General features: G+C 44.0%; 3 protein-coding genes and 1 pseudogene across 10 annotated transcripts in view; all 4 read right to left on the reverse strand.

Annotated features, from left to right (window-relative positions):
• The window catches only part of LOC127610375 (protocadherin alpha-8-like), a 23,044-nt gene extending 8,495 nt beyond the window's left edge, over nt 1–14,549 (reverse strand). The window contains exons 1-2 of one of the 3 annotated variants that reach the window (XM_052080498.1): nt 12,528–14,549; nt 4,606–5,301 (exon numbers count right to left, since the gene is read on the reverse strand). In XM_052080498.1, the coding sequence (XP_051936458.1) occupies nt 4,606–5,301; nt 12,528–14,186 (2,355 nt within the window). In that variant the 5' untranslated portion in view covers nt 14,187–14,549. Of the gene's footprint in view, nt 1–140; nt 1,527–4,605; nt 7,804–12,527 lie in introns of those variants that run through there. The other 2 variants (XM_052080488.1, XM_052080509.1) reach the window with 2 other exon arrangements.
• LOC127610195 (protocadherin alpha-C2-like) overlaps nt 1–18,440 on the reverse strand; it is a 138,044-nt gene that overhangs the window by 107,138 nt on the left and 12,466 nt on the right. The window contains exon 1 of one of the 6 annotated variants that reach the window (XM_052080231.1): nt 1,527–3,318. The exons of 4 other annotated variants lie outside the window; for them this stretch is intronic. In XM_052080231.1, the coding sequence (XP_051936191.1) occupies nt 1,527–3,194 (1,668 nt within the window). In that variant the 5' untranslated portion in view covers nt 3,195–3,318. Of the gene's footprint in view, nt 1–1,526; nt 3,319–18,440 lie in introns of those variants that run through there. One more of the 6 variants, XM_052080234.1, reaches the window with a different exon arrangement.
• On the reverse strand, nt 7,809–10,551 carry LOC127610364 (protocadherin beta-15-like; annotated as a pseudogene).
• LOC127610446 (protocadherin alpha-8-like) lies at nt 15,726–18,247 on the reverse strand. Its single transcript, XM_052080626.1, has one exon. The coding sequence runs from the start codon at nt 18,093–18,095 to the stop codon at nt 15,741–15,743; it is 2,355 nt and encodes a 784-aa protein (XP_051936586.1). The 5' UTR covers nt 18,096–18,247; the 3' UTR covers nt 15,726–15,740.

Genomic DNA, 18,440 nt, shown 5'->3' on the forward strand with positions numbered 1-18,440 from the left:
AATCATCCTTGCCATCACGCAAACATAAACTCTGCATCAATTTAAGTGAAAATATAAGAAACCAGAAGCACAAAAAGCCTGATGGAATTTACTACACTGAATCGTCGTGCTGAAAAGGCGTGGCTTAAATGAGGTGTTTTCCGCGACGTTTCGGGACAGACGTGTGGAAACAAAAACAAGCGTTTCCAGCACCATGGACAGCAACGTTGCAGTCCAAGTGAGCGTAATTTACAGACAGAAACCACACCATTTTCCCTTGTCTTGGTATCATCTGCACATTTGTTAGGTATGAAGACCCATTAATATTAATTCTACTTTATTCGAGATGGTGCACATCCAGTCTGGCCTCCTACCGTTCCTTTAGAGTGAAGAGATGTAGTCATAGGTGGTGTCATTCAGCAGTATGAGAAGTGTATTTCAGATCACAACAATTCCATAACTGGCTAATCGTTTTGAGTACTACAATTACCTGAAAGTTAAGACTAGCGTGTGAGAAATTGCGTTGGTAGCTTTTACCTACGGCCAGTAAAGTACAAATAATAGAGTGGTCAATGAGGACACGCATCATTCATGTTGTTGTTTTCTTGTTTTCAATGCTAAAGTGAAAACATTGATAAACTTTAGTTGAAATAACTACGTAAAAAATGATCAATATTTTAAAAAACCCCAAAGGTAATGGATCACATCTTCCAAGCGACACATTTTAAAATGAAACCCCATGTGCAATACGTAATAACTGCATGTGTTGAACAAATCTTAAGACTATTCAACAACAGATAAATTGAAACACTAAAGGTTGCAGGCAGGCTATCATTCTGAAGCTTCCTTACCTCCCCGGAAGTGTGTCTCCTGTCAGGGAGCACCAGAGTGTTGGCGTGGCTGCCCGGGACTACGGTCGAACCGATACTCATTCTGGGCCCGACTAGCATGTAGCGCTTGTCTCCTGATCTGTACTGGATGCTGTGACACAGTGTGCCGTCAAAATTGGCGTCTTGCAGATATTTGGAAGTGTACTCTGTGGATTTGGAGCACTGCATGGCGATCAGCACGATGATGCTGATGACAAAAAGGAGCGACACCGAGCCCAAAGTGACGATGAGATAAAAAGTCACGTTGTCCTCCTCGTCCACTTTTGCTGCACTTTTCACATCGGAAGCTGCAAAAGCCTCTTTGGGTTCTACGAGTTTGACGGTCAGGGTGGCCGTTGCCGAGAGCGAAACGTTGCCGTTGTCTTTGACCAGGATGAGCAGTCGATGCTCAGCCTCGTCCGTCTCCGTGAAGGAGCGAAGTGTTCGGATCTGGCCCGTGTAGCGGTCCAAAGAAAACAGACTGTGGTCGCTGACTTGCTGCAGCGAAAACAGCAACCAGCCGTTATATCCGATATCGGCGTCATAGGCTCGGACTTTCGTCACCAAGTCTCCTGCTTTGAGATTGCGGGGAATTTCCTCCACCCCTTCGGCAGAACCGTTGGAGCTGACTGGATACAGGATGACCGGAGCGTTGTCGTTCTGATCCAGAATGAACACCTTCACTGTCACGTTGCTGCTCAGTGGAGGACTTCCACCGTCGGTGGCCACCACTTGGAAATGGAAACTTTTCAGCGTCTCAAAGTCAAAACTTTTTAATGCCGATATTTGTCCATTTTCTGAATTGATATTTAAACTGTGCAAATAAATGTGTTCCTTCTCTCTCCCATCTCTTAAAATGTGATATGTAATGTGGGCATTTTCACCTTCATCGTGGTCAAATGCGCTCACCGAAAAGGCGGACTGGCCTGAAGGGTTGTTCTCAGTCACGTAAAATGTGTAAGGGCTCGAGGAAAACTCTGGACTGTTGTCATTAACATCTGAGACAGCAAAAGTTATGCTTTTTTCAGACGACAAAGAGGGCACGCCTGCATCTCTCGCAACTACTCTAACCTCATATGTGGATTGCTGTTCTCTATCCAATGGTGATTTTGTGACGATAGAATACATGTTATCTTGTGTTGAAGGTGTTAATATAAAGGGGACATTTTCACTGATTGAGCAAATTACTTTTCCATTCAGACCAGAGTCTTCATCAAGTACACTGATTAATGCTACAGTGGTTCCCGGTCTAGCATCTTCTTTTATTGCGCTGGAAAATGACGTCACTTCGATCTCTGGAGTGTTGTCATTCATATCAATTATTTTTACGAGGACACTCTTTTCTGTCTGGAAAGGAGCAGATCCTTTATCAGAAGCCTGTATGTCAATTTCATAGCTTTCCTCTAATTCCGAATCAATCAGAGCTTGTACAGTTATTACACCTGTTTGAGGATTTATGCGGAACAGCTCACGTATTTTGCTATTTACATTATTTCCTAATGTATAGATAATTTCACTATTGGTGCCCTCATCTGAATCAGTGGCATTCACTTGTATAACAGTCGTGCCAATTGGCGCATTTTCACGCAGAAGCGCCGAATAATTATCTTCTATGAAAACAGGCACATTATCATTAACATCTAAAACACGCACCCATATTTCAGCAGTTCCGGATTTACTCGGTTTTCCTCCGTCAATAGCTGACAAGAGCAATTTGTGATTGCTCTTTGCTTCTCTGTCGAGCGACTTGAACAGCACTAAAATTGGTATTTTACCATCCTTTCCTCGTTCTTTCACTTCCAAACGAAAATGGTCATTTGCACTGAGTTTATAGTCCTGGATGGAAAATGGCCCGACGTCGGGGTCGTGTGCAGCTTGCAGCTGGAGGCGCAAACCCGGCAAAGCAGATTCTGAAATCTCCAGACGTGATGCGTTCACGGAGAAGCTTGGAGAGTGGTCGTTAATGTCGAGCACATCCACGCTGACATAGTGAATTTCCAGCGGGTTTTCCAACAACGTTTTGAGCTGAATTACACACACGCTACTGCGCTCGCACACCTTCTCCCTGTCGATGACTCGGTCCACATAAAGCAGACCGTCACTGTGGTTGACGCTAAAGAACGTCTCTGATGAGCCCTCGACGATGCGGTACCCTCGCCCTTTCAGCGTGGCCTTGTCGAGTCCCAAATCCTTCGCTATGTTCCCCACAACAGTTCCTTCTTTCACTTCTTCTGCGATGGAATATCTGATCTGCGCGCAAACTCCGCTCCACGACAAAATAAGCACAGCAATCAAAGCAAACAATCGCCTTTGACCAACAGGCGAGTCACGTCCTCCGCGATTCATAATGATGGCGCAGCAATATCCACAGTGGAAAAAATACCTTCACCAAATGGCAATATATTCTAAAACTGTATGGTTGATTAAACCCAACCACAGCGCTGACTATAGTCACCGTGTGCGCCCAGAATGCACCAAGCGCTATTGTGTAAAAATCCACCCGACAAATGGGAGGATCTTTTTTTATTGACAAAGAGATTCTCTCCGAGCACATTCGTGCACATACTGACACCAAGTGATCGCCTCCAATATGTCGGATACGGAGACTTTCATTATTATATCACAAATACACACAGGTACCCGTCAATGAAAGACATGAACGATTTCGATTTAAAAAAACGGAAGAAGAATTAAGAATCGTTGCGCAATATTACAACGAGAAGGCAAACACCATTCCTACCGATTCAGCATCACACTGCACTCCTAAATTATTAATGTTTAGTTCCAAAATTCGCCACGAACATTTGGACGACCAAATCATATCCAACAAAAAATTTAAAGGCTTTATAGTTTGAAACCGTGGTACTGGTGTATGACACAACATTTATTCTTTGGAATATTTGTTTCATGTCGTTTGTTCCAGATTAGTAATAAAACAGGTCGCTTGGGATCTTGAAGTGAGTCCCGGCCCGCTTTTGGCATGAAAAAAAAAAAACAAATATTTAACGAAGACTTTTATTTTGAAGGACAAGCATCAGAAAAGTGCAGCGGTCTCACAATAGCCGTGAACACATGACGTGACTAACACGACTCAAATGCGTGGAGTTTGGATGCCAGCTACAGAAGGGTAAATATTTCATGTTTATTGTGGATTTTTGCACATATAAAAACACGAAACAGTGTGCTCTTTTGATATTGTGTGCACTGATAATAGAGCTAAGTCACATCCACCTCCGTTTGAGCACACTGCTAAACTGTAAAATGTCAAATATCGGGGCATATTTGTTGTTGTTTTATTAATGTTTTGAATGTTCCTGATATATGTACCTGTGTGTAAAAAATGTATATACTGTAGGGGGCACTATTTTTTTACTGTTGTGCGAATAACTGCGATTTTGATCTTTGATACCTGTACTCAATTTTTACTGCAGTGCTGTTAAGCAAACCACAGTGAAATGCAAAACTGATCTGAATAAAGATTATTGCTCGATGAAACCAGACCCCATCATAAGCCTGACCCCTGATGGGAATTATGACTGCCGGAAACTCAAAGAGAAGCAATGCTCATGTGTTATTTCAAGTGTAATATACCTACAAATAAATCACAGCCAGCTGAAACAACAGCAGGATGATGCCAAGTGCATTTACAATATGCATAACCCAAATAAGTTGAGAATCAACATTTTAAAACAATCAGAAGTGTTCAGGGCACAAATCGCTTATTGTGAACAAGCACTGCATTGGGGGATTCGCTTACCTCCCCCGACGTGTGTCTCCTGTCAGGAAGCACCAGAGTGTTGGCGTGGCTGCCAGGGACCATGGTCGAACCGATACTCATTCTGGGTCCGACTAGCATGTAGCGCTTGTCTCCTGATCTGTACTGGATGCTGTGACACAGCGTGCCGTCATAATTGGCGTCTTGCAGATATTTGGAAGTGTACTCTGTGGATTTGGAGCACTGCATGGCGATCAGCACGATGATGCTGATGACAAAAAGGAGCGACACCGAGCCCAAAGTGATGATGAGATAAAAAGTCACGTTGTCCTCCTCCTCCACTTTTGCTGCACTTTTCACATCGGAAGCTGCAAAAGCCTCTTTGGGTTCTACGAGCTTGACGGTCAGGGTGGCTGTTGCCGAGAGCGACACGTTGCCGTTGTCTTTGACCAGGATGAGCAGTCGATGCTCAGCCTCGTCCGTCTCCGTGAAGGAGCGAAGTGTTCGGATCTGGCCGGTGTAGCGGTCCAAAGAAAACAGGCTGTGGTCGCTGACTTGCTGCAGCGAAAACAGCAACCAGCCGTTATATCCGATATCGGCGTCATAGGCTCGGACTTTCGTCACCAAGTCTCCTGCTTTGAGATTGCGGGGAATCTCCTCCACCCCTTCGGCAGAACCGTTGGAGCTGACTGGATACAGGATGACTGGAGCGTTGTCGTTCTGATCCAGAATGAACACCTTCACTGTCACGTTGCTGCTCAGTGGAGGACTTCCAGCATCGGTGGCCACTACTTGGAATTGGAAACTTTTCACCGTCTCAAAATCAAAACTTTTTAATGCTGCTACGTCTCCATTTTCAGAATGTATATTCATAAAAGATGTTACTGTGTTATCCTTCTCAGTTCGAGCTATTTTGTATTGAATAACTGCATTTTCATTCACATCATTATCAATTGCCTTTAAGGAGAATACTGATGCTCCTGCGATGTTGTTTTCTACCAGGTAAAAATTAAACGGGCTTTGTTCAAAACGTGGATTGTTGTCATTCACATCAGACAACTCGATGTCAAATGCCCTAGAACTAGACAAAGGAGGATCTCCGCAATCTGTAGCTTCAATTGTTATTTCATAATGAGAAACTTCTTCACGATCCAAGAATCCCTTTGTAACAACTGAATATGTGTTCTCCTTATAGGAAGGTTTTAATTCAAAAGGGACATTGTTGGTGATATGCAAAATGACTTTACCATTCACACCAGAGTCTTTATCCTTAACACTAATGAGGGAAATAACCGTACCAGGCTTTGAGTCCTCTAACACATTATTTGACAGTGACATCACCTCGATGACGGGCGGATTATCATTGACATCTTTTATTCTCACAACCACACGACACCTGCTTGTCAGTGGTGGTATTCCTTTGTCAGAGGCCTCAATTTCTATTTTGTAAATATCCGATTCTTCGTAGTTCACCGCCCCTTTCAACTTAATTTGGCCACTCAAGCTATCGATTTCAAAAATATCAGACACTTTGCTTGCCAAAGTCTTGCTCAGGCTGTATTCTATTTCACCATTCATACCTTCGTCTGGATCTGTTGCGTTCACTCGTGCAACAATTGTACCATCTGCCAGATTTTCATATATTTCAACATTATAAGTGTCCTGACTAAAAATTGGTCGATTATCGTTGCTGTCAAGCACAATAACGGATACATTAAGCGTACCTGACTTTTGAGGTTTCCCTCCATCGATTGCAGTAACAAATAGGAAGTGCTTATTTTTATGTTCTCTGTCTAATGACCTCTTCAGAACCAAAAACGGTATTTTTTCATCGTCACTTTGAACAATATCGAGTTCAAAGTGTTCATTAGGCGATAGCGTGTACGTGCGCACCGAGTTCATTCCAGCATCTGGATCGCTGGCTGCGTGCAGCTGGAATCGTGTTCCTGGTGATGAATGTTCAGCTATTTCAAAAATCTGTTTCTTTTGGGAAAAAACAGGACTGTGGTCGTTCACATCTGTGATTTCCACCACTACATAATGCACCTCAAGGGGATTCTCAACCAGGATCTTGAGCTCCAGCAAGCAGGCGGCGCTCCCCTGACAAAGCTCCTCCCGGTCAATTTTGCGTCGGACCTGCAGGGCGCCATTGTCTGCGTTTACCTCGAAATATGCGTCCACGGCTCCCGACACCACCCTGAAACGCCTGTCACTGAGTGCGCTTCTGTCCAGTCCGAGGTCTTTTGCAACATTGCCCACAACAGATGCAGTCGCCATTTCCTCGGGAATAGAGTAGCGAAGCTCGGCCAAAGCACGCTCCCCGAAAAACAACAGAGAAGAATGCAGAAGAAAGCACAAAAAGCTCCTTGTTTTCCGTCCTCGTTCTCCTTTCATTGTTATTTCGACAAGACAAGCGCTGCACACACACACTCAAAAATAATAATGATAAACCTGTCCAGTCCCAGCGATGGTGGCAATGTCATCAGAAATCAAACCGCACAATTCGGAGTCCCGGAACAAATGAACGCTCTCTTCGGATTGCAGACAAAAAGCGACAGCAGGACCCGCTTGTTAATGGCCTTTTTGGTGTTACAGCGACACCTGCAGGATATTATAAATAGTTTCATTATCAATTATCAAATACATGCACTATACCATGTGACTTTATTCATTAAGAAACTGAAAGAACAAATATCATATGTAATAAATAAATAAATAATCAGGAAGGAATTGCTAAGGTAGAAAGATTTAGTCTTCAATAGTGGTGGCTGTTTTTTTCTGTTAAAATAAGAAAAATTACTTAAAAATATCTGTACTCGTGAAAAATAGACTAGTCACGAGGTTAAGCAATTACACAGTTCCCCCTTTTCCTCGAGCGAAAGAATACAGTAGAAATTTCAGCACCTTGGAGAGCAGCATGATCCAATCCTCACTTCCCTCATCCAACCAAAAAATTATTTTAAAACATACTTTCTTCATAGTTAGGCAACACTTTTTGGGACCCAGAGAGCAGTACACACAGTTAACTCTTGGCAAGGAGATGATGATTTACAACACTGGACCTCGGCAGTCCGACCAAAAGTAATGACAGACTGAAATTTAATTTGTTACAGGAAAGCAGGAACTGTTTTGCACGGTAGTGAAAAGATTATTATTTCAACGATACATCCCTCTACACGCATGTCGGACAGGGGATTAACCTGTCAATCAACAATGCAGTGCACAGCCTTTGAAGGTTATTGTTGTCAGATTCTTACCTCCCCCGAAGTGTGTCTCCTGTCAGGGAGCACCAGAGTGTTGGCGTGGCTGCCCGGGACTACGGTCGAACCGATACTCATTCTGGGCCCGACTAGCATGTAGCGCTTGTCTCCTGATCTGTACTGGATGCTGTGACACAGCGTGCCGTCATAATTGACGTCTTGCAGATATTTGGAAGTGTACTCTGTGGATTTGGAGCACTGCATGGCGATCAGCACGATGATGCTGATGACAAAAAGGAGCGACACCGAGCCCAAAGTGACGATGAGAAAAAAAGTCACGTTGTCCTCCTCTTCCACTTTTGCTGCACTTTTGACGTCGGAAGCTGCAAAAGCCTCTTTGGGTTCTACGAGTTTGACGGTCAGGGTGGCCGTTGCCGAGAGCGACACGTTGCCGTTGTCTTTGACCAGGATGAGCAGTCGATGCTCAGCCTCGTCCGTCTCCGTGAAGGAGCGAAGTGTTCGGATCTGGCCCGTGTAGCGGTCCAAAGAAAACAGACTGTGGTCGCTGACTTGCTGCAGCGAAAACAGCAACCAGCCGTTATATCCGATATCGGCGTCATAGGCTCGGACTTTCGTCACCAAGTCTCCCGCTTTGAGATTGCGGGGAATTTCCTCCACCCCTTCGGCAGAACCGTTGGAGCTGACTGGATACAGGATGACTGGAGCGTTGTCGTTCTGATCCAGAATGAACACCTTCACTGTCACGTTGCTGCTCAGTGGAGGGCTTCCACCATCGGTGGCCACCACGTGGAAATGGAAACTTTTCACGGTCTCAAAGTCAAAACTCTTTAGTGCAGTGATCTGTCCATTCTCTGAATTTATATGTAGAAAAGATGTGACATCATTTTCAATCCCTGCTCTTATAATATTGTAAGAAATAGCAGCATTTACATTCACATCCTTATCTGTTGCGCTAACAGAAAACACTGACTGTCCAGCAATATTATTTTCCGAAAGGTAAAAGTTAAGTGGGTACTGGTCGAAATGTGGTTTATTATCATTTACATCTGATACTTGAATGCTTAACGTTTGAAGAGTGGACAAGGGGGGTTCACCACAGTCTGTGGCCATGATGGTTATTTTGTACTGTGACACTTCCTCTCTATCTAAATGTTCCTTGGTGACGACTGAGTAAATGTTTTCTTTGTAGGACGGTTTTAATTCAAATGGCACATCATTGGCAATCTGTGAAATAATTTTACCATTCACAGCAGAGTCTTTATCCGTTACACTAATGAGGGAAATCACTGTCTCAGGTTTGGAGTCTTCAGACACTTTGCTTGACAGGGATGTGACTTCTATTTCAGGAGGGTTATCATTGACATCTTTAATTTTTACAATAATTCGACACCTCCCAGTTAAAGGAGGCTGCCCTTTATCAGATGCATGAATATCAAGTCTATAAATCTCCGATTCCTCAAAATCAACAGGCCCTTTCAACTTAATGAGCCCACTTAACTTGTCTAATTCAAAAATGTCTTTCGCATTTTGCAATGTTTTGCCCAGGCTATATTCTATTTCGCCATTTGTTCCTTCATCGGGATCTGTTGCATTTACCCTTGCAATACTTACGCCAATTGGCACATTTTCTTTTATTTCCACGGTGTAAGTGTCTTGACTAAACGCCGGGCGGTTATCATTAACATCAAGAACAATAATTGTCACATTTAGTGTGCTTGATTGTTGTGGCTTTCCTCCGTCAACTGCAGTAACTAATAGCAAATGCTGACTATTCTGTTCTCGGTCTAAAGGCCTTTTAAGGACCAAAAAGGGTATTTTCTCCTCGTCATTGGGGCTTATATCCAGTTCAAAATGGTCATTCGCCGTTAAAGTGTATGTGCGCACCGAGTTCGTTCCAGCATCTGGATCACGAGCTGCGAGCAGCTGAAAACGCGTCCCAGGAGACGAAAGCTCCACTATTTCAAATACCTGTTCTTCGTCTGAAAAGGTCGGGGAATGATCGTTCACGTCAGTAATTTCCACCACGACGTGATGCATTTCCAGCGGGTTTTCAACGAGGATTTTCAGCTCCATGGCACACGCTGCGCTGCCTTCACAAAGCGCCTCTCTGTCGATTTTCCTACGGACCTCCAATGCACCACTGTCCGGCTTGACGTGGAAAAACGTCTCTTTCGTCCCAGAAACCACGCGAAACTGTCGATCCACCAGAGAATACTTATCCAGGCCAAGATCCTTGGCAACATTTCCAACCACAGTTCCCTCTTTCACCTCCTCCGGAACGGAGTAACGAAGTTCAGCCCAAGCTCGTTCTCCCAAATAAAAATACAGAGACAAAACAAAAGCCAGCCAGCGGCCGCAACCTTTTCCACTCCCCATCGTTCCAACAGACATGAAAGACACGTTATCCTCTCTTTCTTTCTGAACAATATACTGTCCCTTTCACAGCGATGAAAATATGTCTCCGTGTGAAGTACATGCAAATCCTCCTGGTCCGCGTATCTGTTTTGAATGGCGAGCTGTGGCAAACAAAGGATGTTCCAAGAATCCAAGGGTGGGACTGCGTCCGTTTTGCGCTTGCTGATATTACAGTGACACCAAGGGGAAGGAATATTACTGCCGTAATTCATATCACGGCACAAGCCGTAAGGAATATTAATTTAGAGCCGCAAATCAAATCCCCTATGGAAGTGCATACATTTTAGTGCAACAGCCAGCATTCTACACAACCTCAGAGTGCAACATCCACGACGTTTTAAATCGTGACACAAATTGCTGCTTTTGTTTTTCTGCCTTCCCCGTTTTTAATGTGCAGTTTAGAATTGGGGCGGCCCGGTAGTCCAGTGGTTAGCACGTGGGCTTCACAGTGCAGAGGTACCGGGTTCGATTCCAGCTCCGGCCTCCCTGTGTGGAGTTTGCATGTTCTCCCCGGGCCTGCGTGGGTTTTCTCCGGGTGCTCCGGTTTCCTCCCACATTCCAAAAAAAAACATGCGTGGCAGGCTGATTGAACACTCCAAATTGTCCCTAGGTGTGAGTGTGAGTGCGAATGGTTGTTCGTCTCTGTGTGCCCTGCGATTGGCTGGCAACCGATTTAGGGTGTCCCCCACCTACTGCCCGAAGACGGCTGGGATAGGCTCCAGCACCCCCCGCGACCCTAGTGAGGATTAAGCGGTCCAGAAAATGGATGGATGGATGGAGTTTAGAATTGCCTGATTAAATTGCACACATTTCGACAATGGCGTCGGGGATCAACGTTATCGACATTTTATTTTGCATTTTACTTTGCTTTCCAATGATAAACGATGGAAAAAAATGTTTTCGCGACTTTTATTGCATAGAGTGTTTTAAAGTAGGACATTGTGCAAATAAATTGGAATCTAAAGTGTTGAAAACGAATCAATTGTTATTAATATGAATGAGAAGAACTGATTTAAGTCAAACACTAAATATATTTAGCGACACCCTTTTTCTCCCATTGCTGAGAGTAAATTTTGTACAACCAGCAGCGAGGCTGTAAACCTCTTAAATTAAAATGTAAGCTGAATGTATTTCTACTTTTTTAAATGAAAACTGTGTCATTCATTTGCTCCATTAGTGCATAGTAAGCCATTAAAAGCTTCATTCAGAAGGTTACAATACAACACGATTAAGATCTCCAGTCCATGTTGACAAACAACTGAATATGAAGAGGGGAAGTCTTGAATGTAACCCATTTCAGGCACGTGGGATTCAGTCCATGACAAGGAAATCCAAAATAGCTTGTGGTTCTGGTTGTCCGAAGGTAGCCACGACACAGCCAAAAAGTACAATTTGACGTAAGGGATATAATATGACATATTTAAACAGTGAAAGTTTTAAATTATGAAATCAGACAACTAAAGATATTTGCCATTGGAAAAATGTGTTCTAGCTAAAATAGAAAAAGGAAGCAAGGCGGACACAAACCTGATGTGTAATTGTTTGTGAAGAATGCCAGAAACCCTTTATCACTTGTCTCCAAAATCACATATGAAGATTTTGAAAAAGAAACAATCTAATGAAAGTTCTTACCTCCCCGGAAGTGTGTCTCCTGTCAGGGAGCACCAGAGTGTTGGCGTGGCTGCCCGGGACTACGGTCGAACCGATACTCATTCTGGGTCCGACTAGCATGTAGCGCTTGTCTCCTGATCTGTACTGGATGCTGTGACACAGCGTGCCGTCATAATTGACGTCTTGCAGATATTTGGAAGTGTACTCTGTGGATTTGGAGCACTGCATGGCGATCAGCACGATGATGCTGATGACCAAGAGGAGCGACACCGAGCCCAAAGTGATGATGAGATAAAAAGTCACATTGTCCTCCTCGTCCACTTTTGCTGCACTTTTCACATCGGAAGCCGCAAAAGCCTCTTTGGGTTCTACGAGCTTGACGGTCAGGGTGGCCGTTGCCGAGAGCGACACGTTGCCGTTGTCTTTGACCAGGATGAGCAGTCGATGCTCAGCCTCGTCCGTCTCCGTGAAGGAGCGAAGTGTTCGGATCTGGCCGGTGTAGCGGTCCAAAGAAAACAGACTGTGGTCGCTGACTTGCTGCAGCGAAAACAGCAACCAGCCGTTATATCCGATATCGGCGTCATAGGCTCGGACTTTCGTCACCAAGTCTCCTGCTTTGAGATTGCGGGGAATTTCCTCCACCCCTTCGGCAGAACCGTTGGAGCTGACTGGATACAGGATGACCGGAGCGTTGTCGTTCTGATCCAGAATGAACACCTTCACTGTCACGTTGCTGCTCAGTGGAGGACTTCCACCGTCGGTAGCCACCACTTGGAAATGGAAACTTTTCATCGTCTCAAAGTCAAAACTTTTCAGGGCTGTAATTTGTCCATTGTCAGAATTAATGTTGAGGAAAGATGCAATGTCACTTGTCTTCCCATCTCTAAATATTTGGTATGAAATGGCCGCATTTTCATCTACGTCTTTTTCTGTTGCACTCACGGAAAATACATATGTTCCTGCAATATTGTTTTCAAAAAGATAGAATTCTAACAGAGTTTGTTCAAAATGTGGACTGTTATCATTTACGTCAGCGACTTGGATGCTCAGAGTTTTAATTGCCGATAGAGGAGACTGACCACAATCTATAGCTTTTATTATTAATTCATATTGTGGCGCATCCTCTCTATCCAGAAATGTTTTGGTGACAACTGAGTACATGTTCTCCTTGTAAGACGGTTTTAATTCAAATGGAACGTTATTTGTAATCTGTGAAATAACTTTAGCATTCACACCGGAGTCTTTATCTGTGACACTAATAAGGGAAATAACTGTACCGGGTTTAGAATCTTCAGACACTTTTTTGGACAGTGATGTCACTTCTATTTGTGGAGCATTATCATTGACATCTTTGATTTTTATTATAATTCTACACTCTCCTGTCAGAGGAGGTGTTCCTTTATCTGATGCATCAATTTCCAGCTCATACACATCTTTTTCTTCAAAATCAATTTTTCCCTTTACATAAATCTCTCCAGTTCCTTTATCCATTTCAAAAATGTCATAAATATCTCTACTTAACGTTTTTGAAAAGATGTAGTCAATTTCTCCATTACTTCCTTCATCTGGATCTATTGCGTTCACTCTGAATATGGACGTGCCCGTTTCAATATTTTCTGCAATCGTAATTTCATAAATCTCCTGGCTAAAAATGGGTCTATTGTCATTGCTGTCAAGAACAACAATGGACACATTTAGAGTGCCTGAAAGTGGAGGTTTACCTCCATCGACCGCTGTGACCAGCAGCGAATGTTTGTCCTTGTGTTCCCGGTCCAAAGATTTCTTCAGCACCAGAAATGGGACCTTCCCCACGTCGCTTTGACGGATATTGACCTCAAAATGATCATTTTGCGTCAAGGCGTATGTACGGATGGAGTTGGCCCCCGCGTCTGGATCCCGGGCTGTGTGCAGTTGAAATCTCCTCCCTGGCAAAGTGTGCTCGGCGATTTCAAATATCTGCTCGCCTTCGGGGAAGCTCGGAGCGTGGTCGTTCACGTCTGCGATTTCGACCAGCACGTAGTGGATTTCAAGAGGGTTTTCCACAATGATTTTGAGCTCCAGGAGACATGCAGCACCGCCCTGGCACAGCTCTTCTCTGTCAATATGTTTGTGCACATACAGAGCCCCATTGTTCGTATTTACCTCAAAAATAGACTCCTTGGATCCAGACACGACGCGGAACCGTCGATCGGTCAAGCTGCTGATGTCGAGTCCAAGATCCTTGGCGATGTTTCCCACCACAGTCCCGTCTTTTACCTCCTCAGGAACAGAGTACCTTATCTGAGCCCGAGCATGCTCTCCAAACACAATCAACAGAGCCAGATAAAAGCCAAAGCAGAGGCGTCCCTTTTCACAGGCTGTAGTACCGTTTCCCATGGTTATCAAACACAGGACCGAACCCAGTTCCGGTACCAGACACGGTTAGAAGAGCGGAATGACCGAACGCACTGCAGTATTTGGTCCGCGCGGCTTCCTTTGCTCCATTCAGACAAAAGACGAGTGAGAGGAGTGCCAAGCAATTTGTGGTCTCCTGATGTCATAGTGACACCAAGAGGTAGCAAGCATGAACTGCTTTTAGGACGTCATCACGTTAGTCACAAATATTACCTTGTCACGCTGCAACGTTTTCTGTCATGGACAGAACCAAAATTATCCGCATTCTTTCTAAACAATCAAAGCTACAACCATTCGTTTCATTAAATGAGGCAAAGTATCTCATCAACATAAATGATTCAACGATTCAGAAAGACGGCCAACCCCCCCGCCCCCCCCCCCAAACAAACAAAAAATAAATAAAACACGTTTTTGCTAATCTGCACAATGAGTGACCTTTTTTTGCACAACGTGCACATAGAAATATTGCCACATCATTATCCTTCAAATTCTATAAACACACCCTGATTTTTGTATTGCATTGTCAAAAAAAACGTTTGAAAATCATCTGCAGAACACCACTCACTATTCAGGTAAAAGAAAATAAAACGCAATCACGAACGTTACACCATTAAACTACTATAGGCCACAGATTAGGTAGGACACGAAGTACAGTATATGCATGAAACGTATAAACTCGGTAGACACATTTTGCAAACTAAATTGACAAGCAGGTAAGATAGGTAGTTTTTGATATCAGTAATTAAAAAAACAAAAACAAACAGAAAGTAGAACTGAACCGTCAAAGACACAAATCCACTCCTCCAAGCATTTCTAACGAAATGAACCCTGAACCAGGTTCAAGCCAATCGCAGGGCACGCAGAGACAAACAACCATCCGGGCTCAGACTCACACCTGGGGACAATTTTGAGTGTTCCATCAGCCTGTCATTCATGTTTCCGCAATGTGGAAGAAAACCGGAATACCCAGAGAGAACCCACGCAGGAATGGACAGAATATGCAAATTCCACAAAAGAGACCAGAGCCGTAATCGAACCCACGACCTCTGCACTGCGAGGCTGACATGCTAACCAGTCGACCACTGGGCCGCCCTATTTGCACACAATAATTGTTATATTCCAAGGGCAATAGATTTATGATATTTGAAGTATATGCACTATACCTCTCATTGACGAATGTTTGTTACAAAATATATACATTAACGTAAACTTTTTGTATTGCAATATACTGAAAGGCCTTTAATGCACTGATCCAGTGAAAAAGTTCAACTCTTGCAAGGTACATATAGCATTTCACTCCAACTGACTTGTAGATATAGGAAGATTCCCGTGGGTGCGCTTTGGAATATGTGTATGTTTAGAAGAATCAAAACAATATGTCGGAGCAATAATTCAACCGAGAGCAAATGGTTTGAGGAAAGTTGAGGTCAAATGTCAGACTAGTAGGATATTGAAAGTGATAGCATTACTGCAAAAGACAAAGTCAACAAAAGCAAGATATCGATGTAATTGTTGAAAGCACATATAAAACATGAGTCACAGAAATGTTTTTTGTATTTTTCTTACCTCCCCGGAAGTGTGTCTCCGGTCAGGGAGCACCAGAGTGTTGGCGTGGCTGCCCGGGACTACGGTCGAACCGATACTCATTCTGGGTCCGACTAGCATGTAGCGCTTGTCTCCTGATCTGTACTGGATGCTGTGACACAGCGTGCCGTCATAATTGGCGTCTTGCAGATATTTGGAAGTGTACTCTGTGGATTTGGAGCACTGCATGGCGATCAGCACGATGATGCTGACGACAAAAAGGAGCGACACCGAGCCCAAAGTGACGATGAGATAAAAAGTCACGTTGTCCTCCTCTTCCACTTTTGCTGCACTTTTCACATCGGAAGCTGCAAAAGCCTCTTTGGGCTCAACGAGTTTGACGGTCAGGGTGGCTGTTGCCGACAGCGACACGTTGCCGTTGTCTTTGACCAGGATGAGCAGTCGATGCTCGGCCTCGTCCGTCTCCGTGAAGGAGCGAAGTGTTCGGATCTGGCCGGTGTAGCGGTCCAAAGAAAACAGACTGTGGTCGCTGACTTGCTGCAGTGAAAACAGCAACCAGCCGTTATATCCGATATCGGCGTCATAGGCTCGGACTTTAGTCACCAAGTCTCCTGCTTTGAGATTGCGGGGAATCTCCTCCACCCCTTCGGCAGAACCGTTGGAGCTGACTGGATACAGGATGACTGGAGCGTTGTCGTTCTGATCCAGAATGAACACCTTCACTGTCACGTTGCTGCTCAGTGGAGGACTTCCAGCATCGGTGGCCACCACGTGGAAATGGAAACTTTTCAGTGTCTCAAAGTCAAAGCTTTTCAGTGACGATATTTGGCCATTTTCTGAATTGACATTCAGGAAAGATGTCATATCAGTATGACCCCCCTGTCTGACAATATAATAAGATATCGCAGCATTGTCATCTAAGTCTTTATCAAAGGCACTCACCGAAAAGACGGAAGCACCGGCTTCATTGTTTTCTGTCAGATATAACTCTAAAGGATTTTGTGGGAATTCTGGGATATTATCATTTACATCTTTTACGTGGATGCTTACAGTTTTGAATGCAGAAAGGGCAGGTTCACCACAGTCAGTTGCTGTTATTGATATGTCATAACTTGATTTCGTTTCTCTATCTAAAGTGTCTTTTGTCACTAAGGAATACATATTTTCCTTGAATGATGGCTTTAATTCAAGCGGTACATTTTCTGTTAGCCTGCAGATAACTTTACCGTTAAGGCCTGAATCTTTGTCGGTGATACTAATGAGTGCAATCACAGTCCCATGTTTTGCATCTTCTGGCACCATGCTAGCAATTGATGTCACTTCGATGTCGGGTTTATTGTCATTCACATCCTGAATCTTTATGATGACTCTGCAGTCTGTTGTCATGGGAGGCTGACCTTTGTCAGAAGCCTGCACATCTAACTTGAAAACATTGTATGCCTCAAAGTCAATTAGCCCATCAACTCGAATTACTCCCAATATTTTGTCCAGACTGAAAAGACGCCGCACCTCTGCATTCATGTCCCCCCCAAATTCATACTCCACCTCCCCATTCGCTCCCTCATCCAGGTCAGTGGCTTGCACTTTGATTACAGAGGTGCCTAATGCTGCATTTTCTTGCAGGACAACAGAATATCCTTCATTGGAAAAAATAGGTCGATTATCATTGACATCAAGAACACGTATGGTCACATTAAGATTTGCAGATTTGGATGGTGTCCCTCCATCTATAGCAGACAAAATTAAGCTATGGTTCACTTTCTCTTCCCTGTCTAGCTGTTTTTGCAACACTAAAAATGGAATTTTATCATCATCTCTTTCTCGAATTTCAAGTTGAAAATGATCATTGTGACTCAGTTTATAACGCTGGATTAAATTCATTCCAACATCAGGGTCTCTTGCAACTGGTAATTGAAACCGTGCACCAGATAAAGTGTTTTCTGCTATTTCTATTTTTTTCCCCTTTTCTGCAAAGGTCGGGGCATGGTCGTTGGCATCTGTCACTTCCACGGAGACATAGTGGATCTCCAGTGGGTTCTCAACAACAATTTTGAGATCCATCGCGCAGACAGCGTTTTTCTCGCACAGCTGCTCGCGATCGAGGCGTTTAAGCACTGACAGAAGCCCATTGTTCGGGTTTACCTCAAACAGCGCGTCCTGTGCGCCAGATACAAGGCGAAACATCCTGCTCGTCAAAGTGCCGATGTCGAGGCCCAAATCTTTTGCAACATTCCCAACAATAGATCCAACCTTAACCTCCTCTGGGGTGGAATATTTCAGCTGGGCTGAAACCAGCTGTCCGTAACAAATCACGAGGGAAAAAAGCACAGGGCGCGTCCAAAACATTTTTTCTCCGCCTTCTTCCTTTTTCCTCGTTTGAGTAACTCTTTAAAACAGCAGAAATGAATAGCAATAAATATTTTCCGCACGTATCCCGTGGTTAAAAATAAAGAAACACGCTCAGACAAAGAAAGCTCGCCATGCGAGCCCAAGCGATTTTGTTCTTTGTGGTCCAGCAATGACACTCTTTTAAAAGAGCATATTTGGATGTACCATCCACGTTGTAACACTGACACCCAGTGGACAATTATCCCCGGTATTGTGGCACTGTGACGCTGTGGTGAAAAAAAAAAGATGGAGAACTCGTTGGATTGGGAGCGCTCTGAAGTCGCTGGTAGGTGGGCTGAAGAC

The sequence above is a fragment of the Hippocampus zosterae genome, chromosome 1 (assembly GCF_025434085.1).
Source record: "Hippocampus zosterae strain Florida chromosome 1, ASM2543408v3, whole genome shotgun sequence".
In the NCBI taxonomy this organism is placed as follows: Eukaryota; Metazoa; Chordata; class Actinopteri; order Syngnathiformes; family Syngnathidae; genus Hippocampus; species Hippocampus zosterae.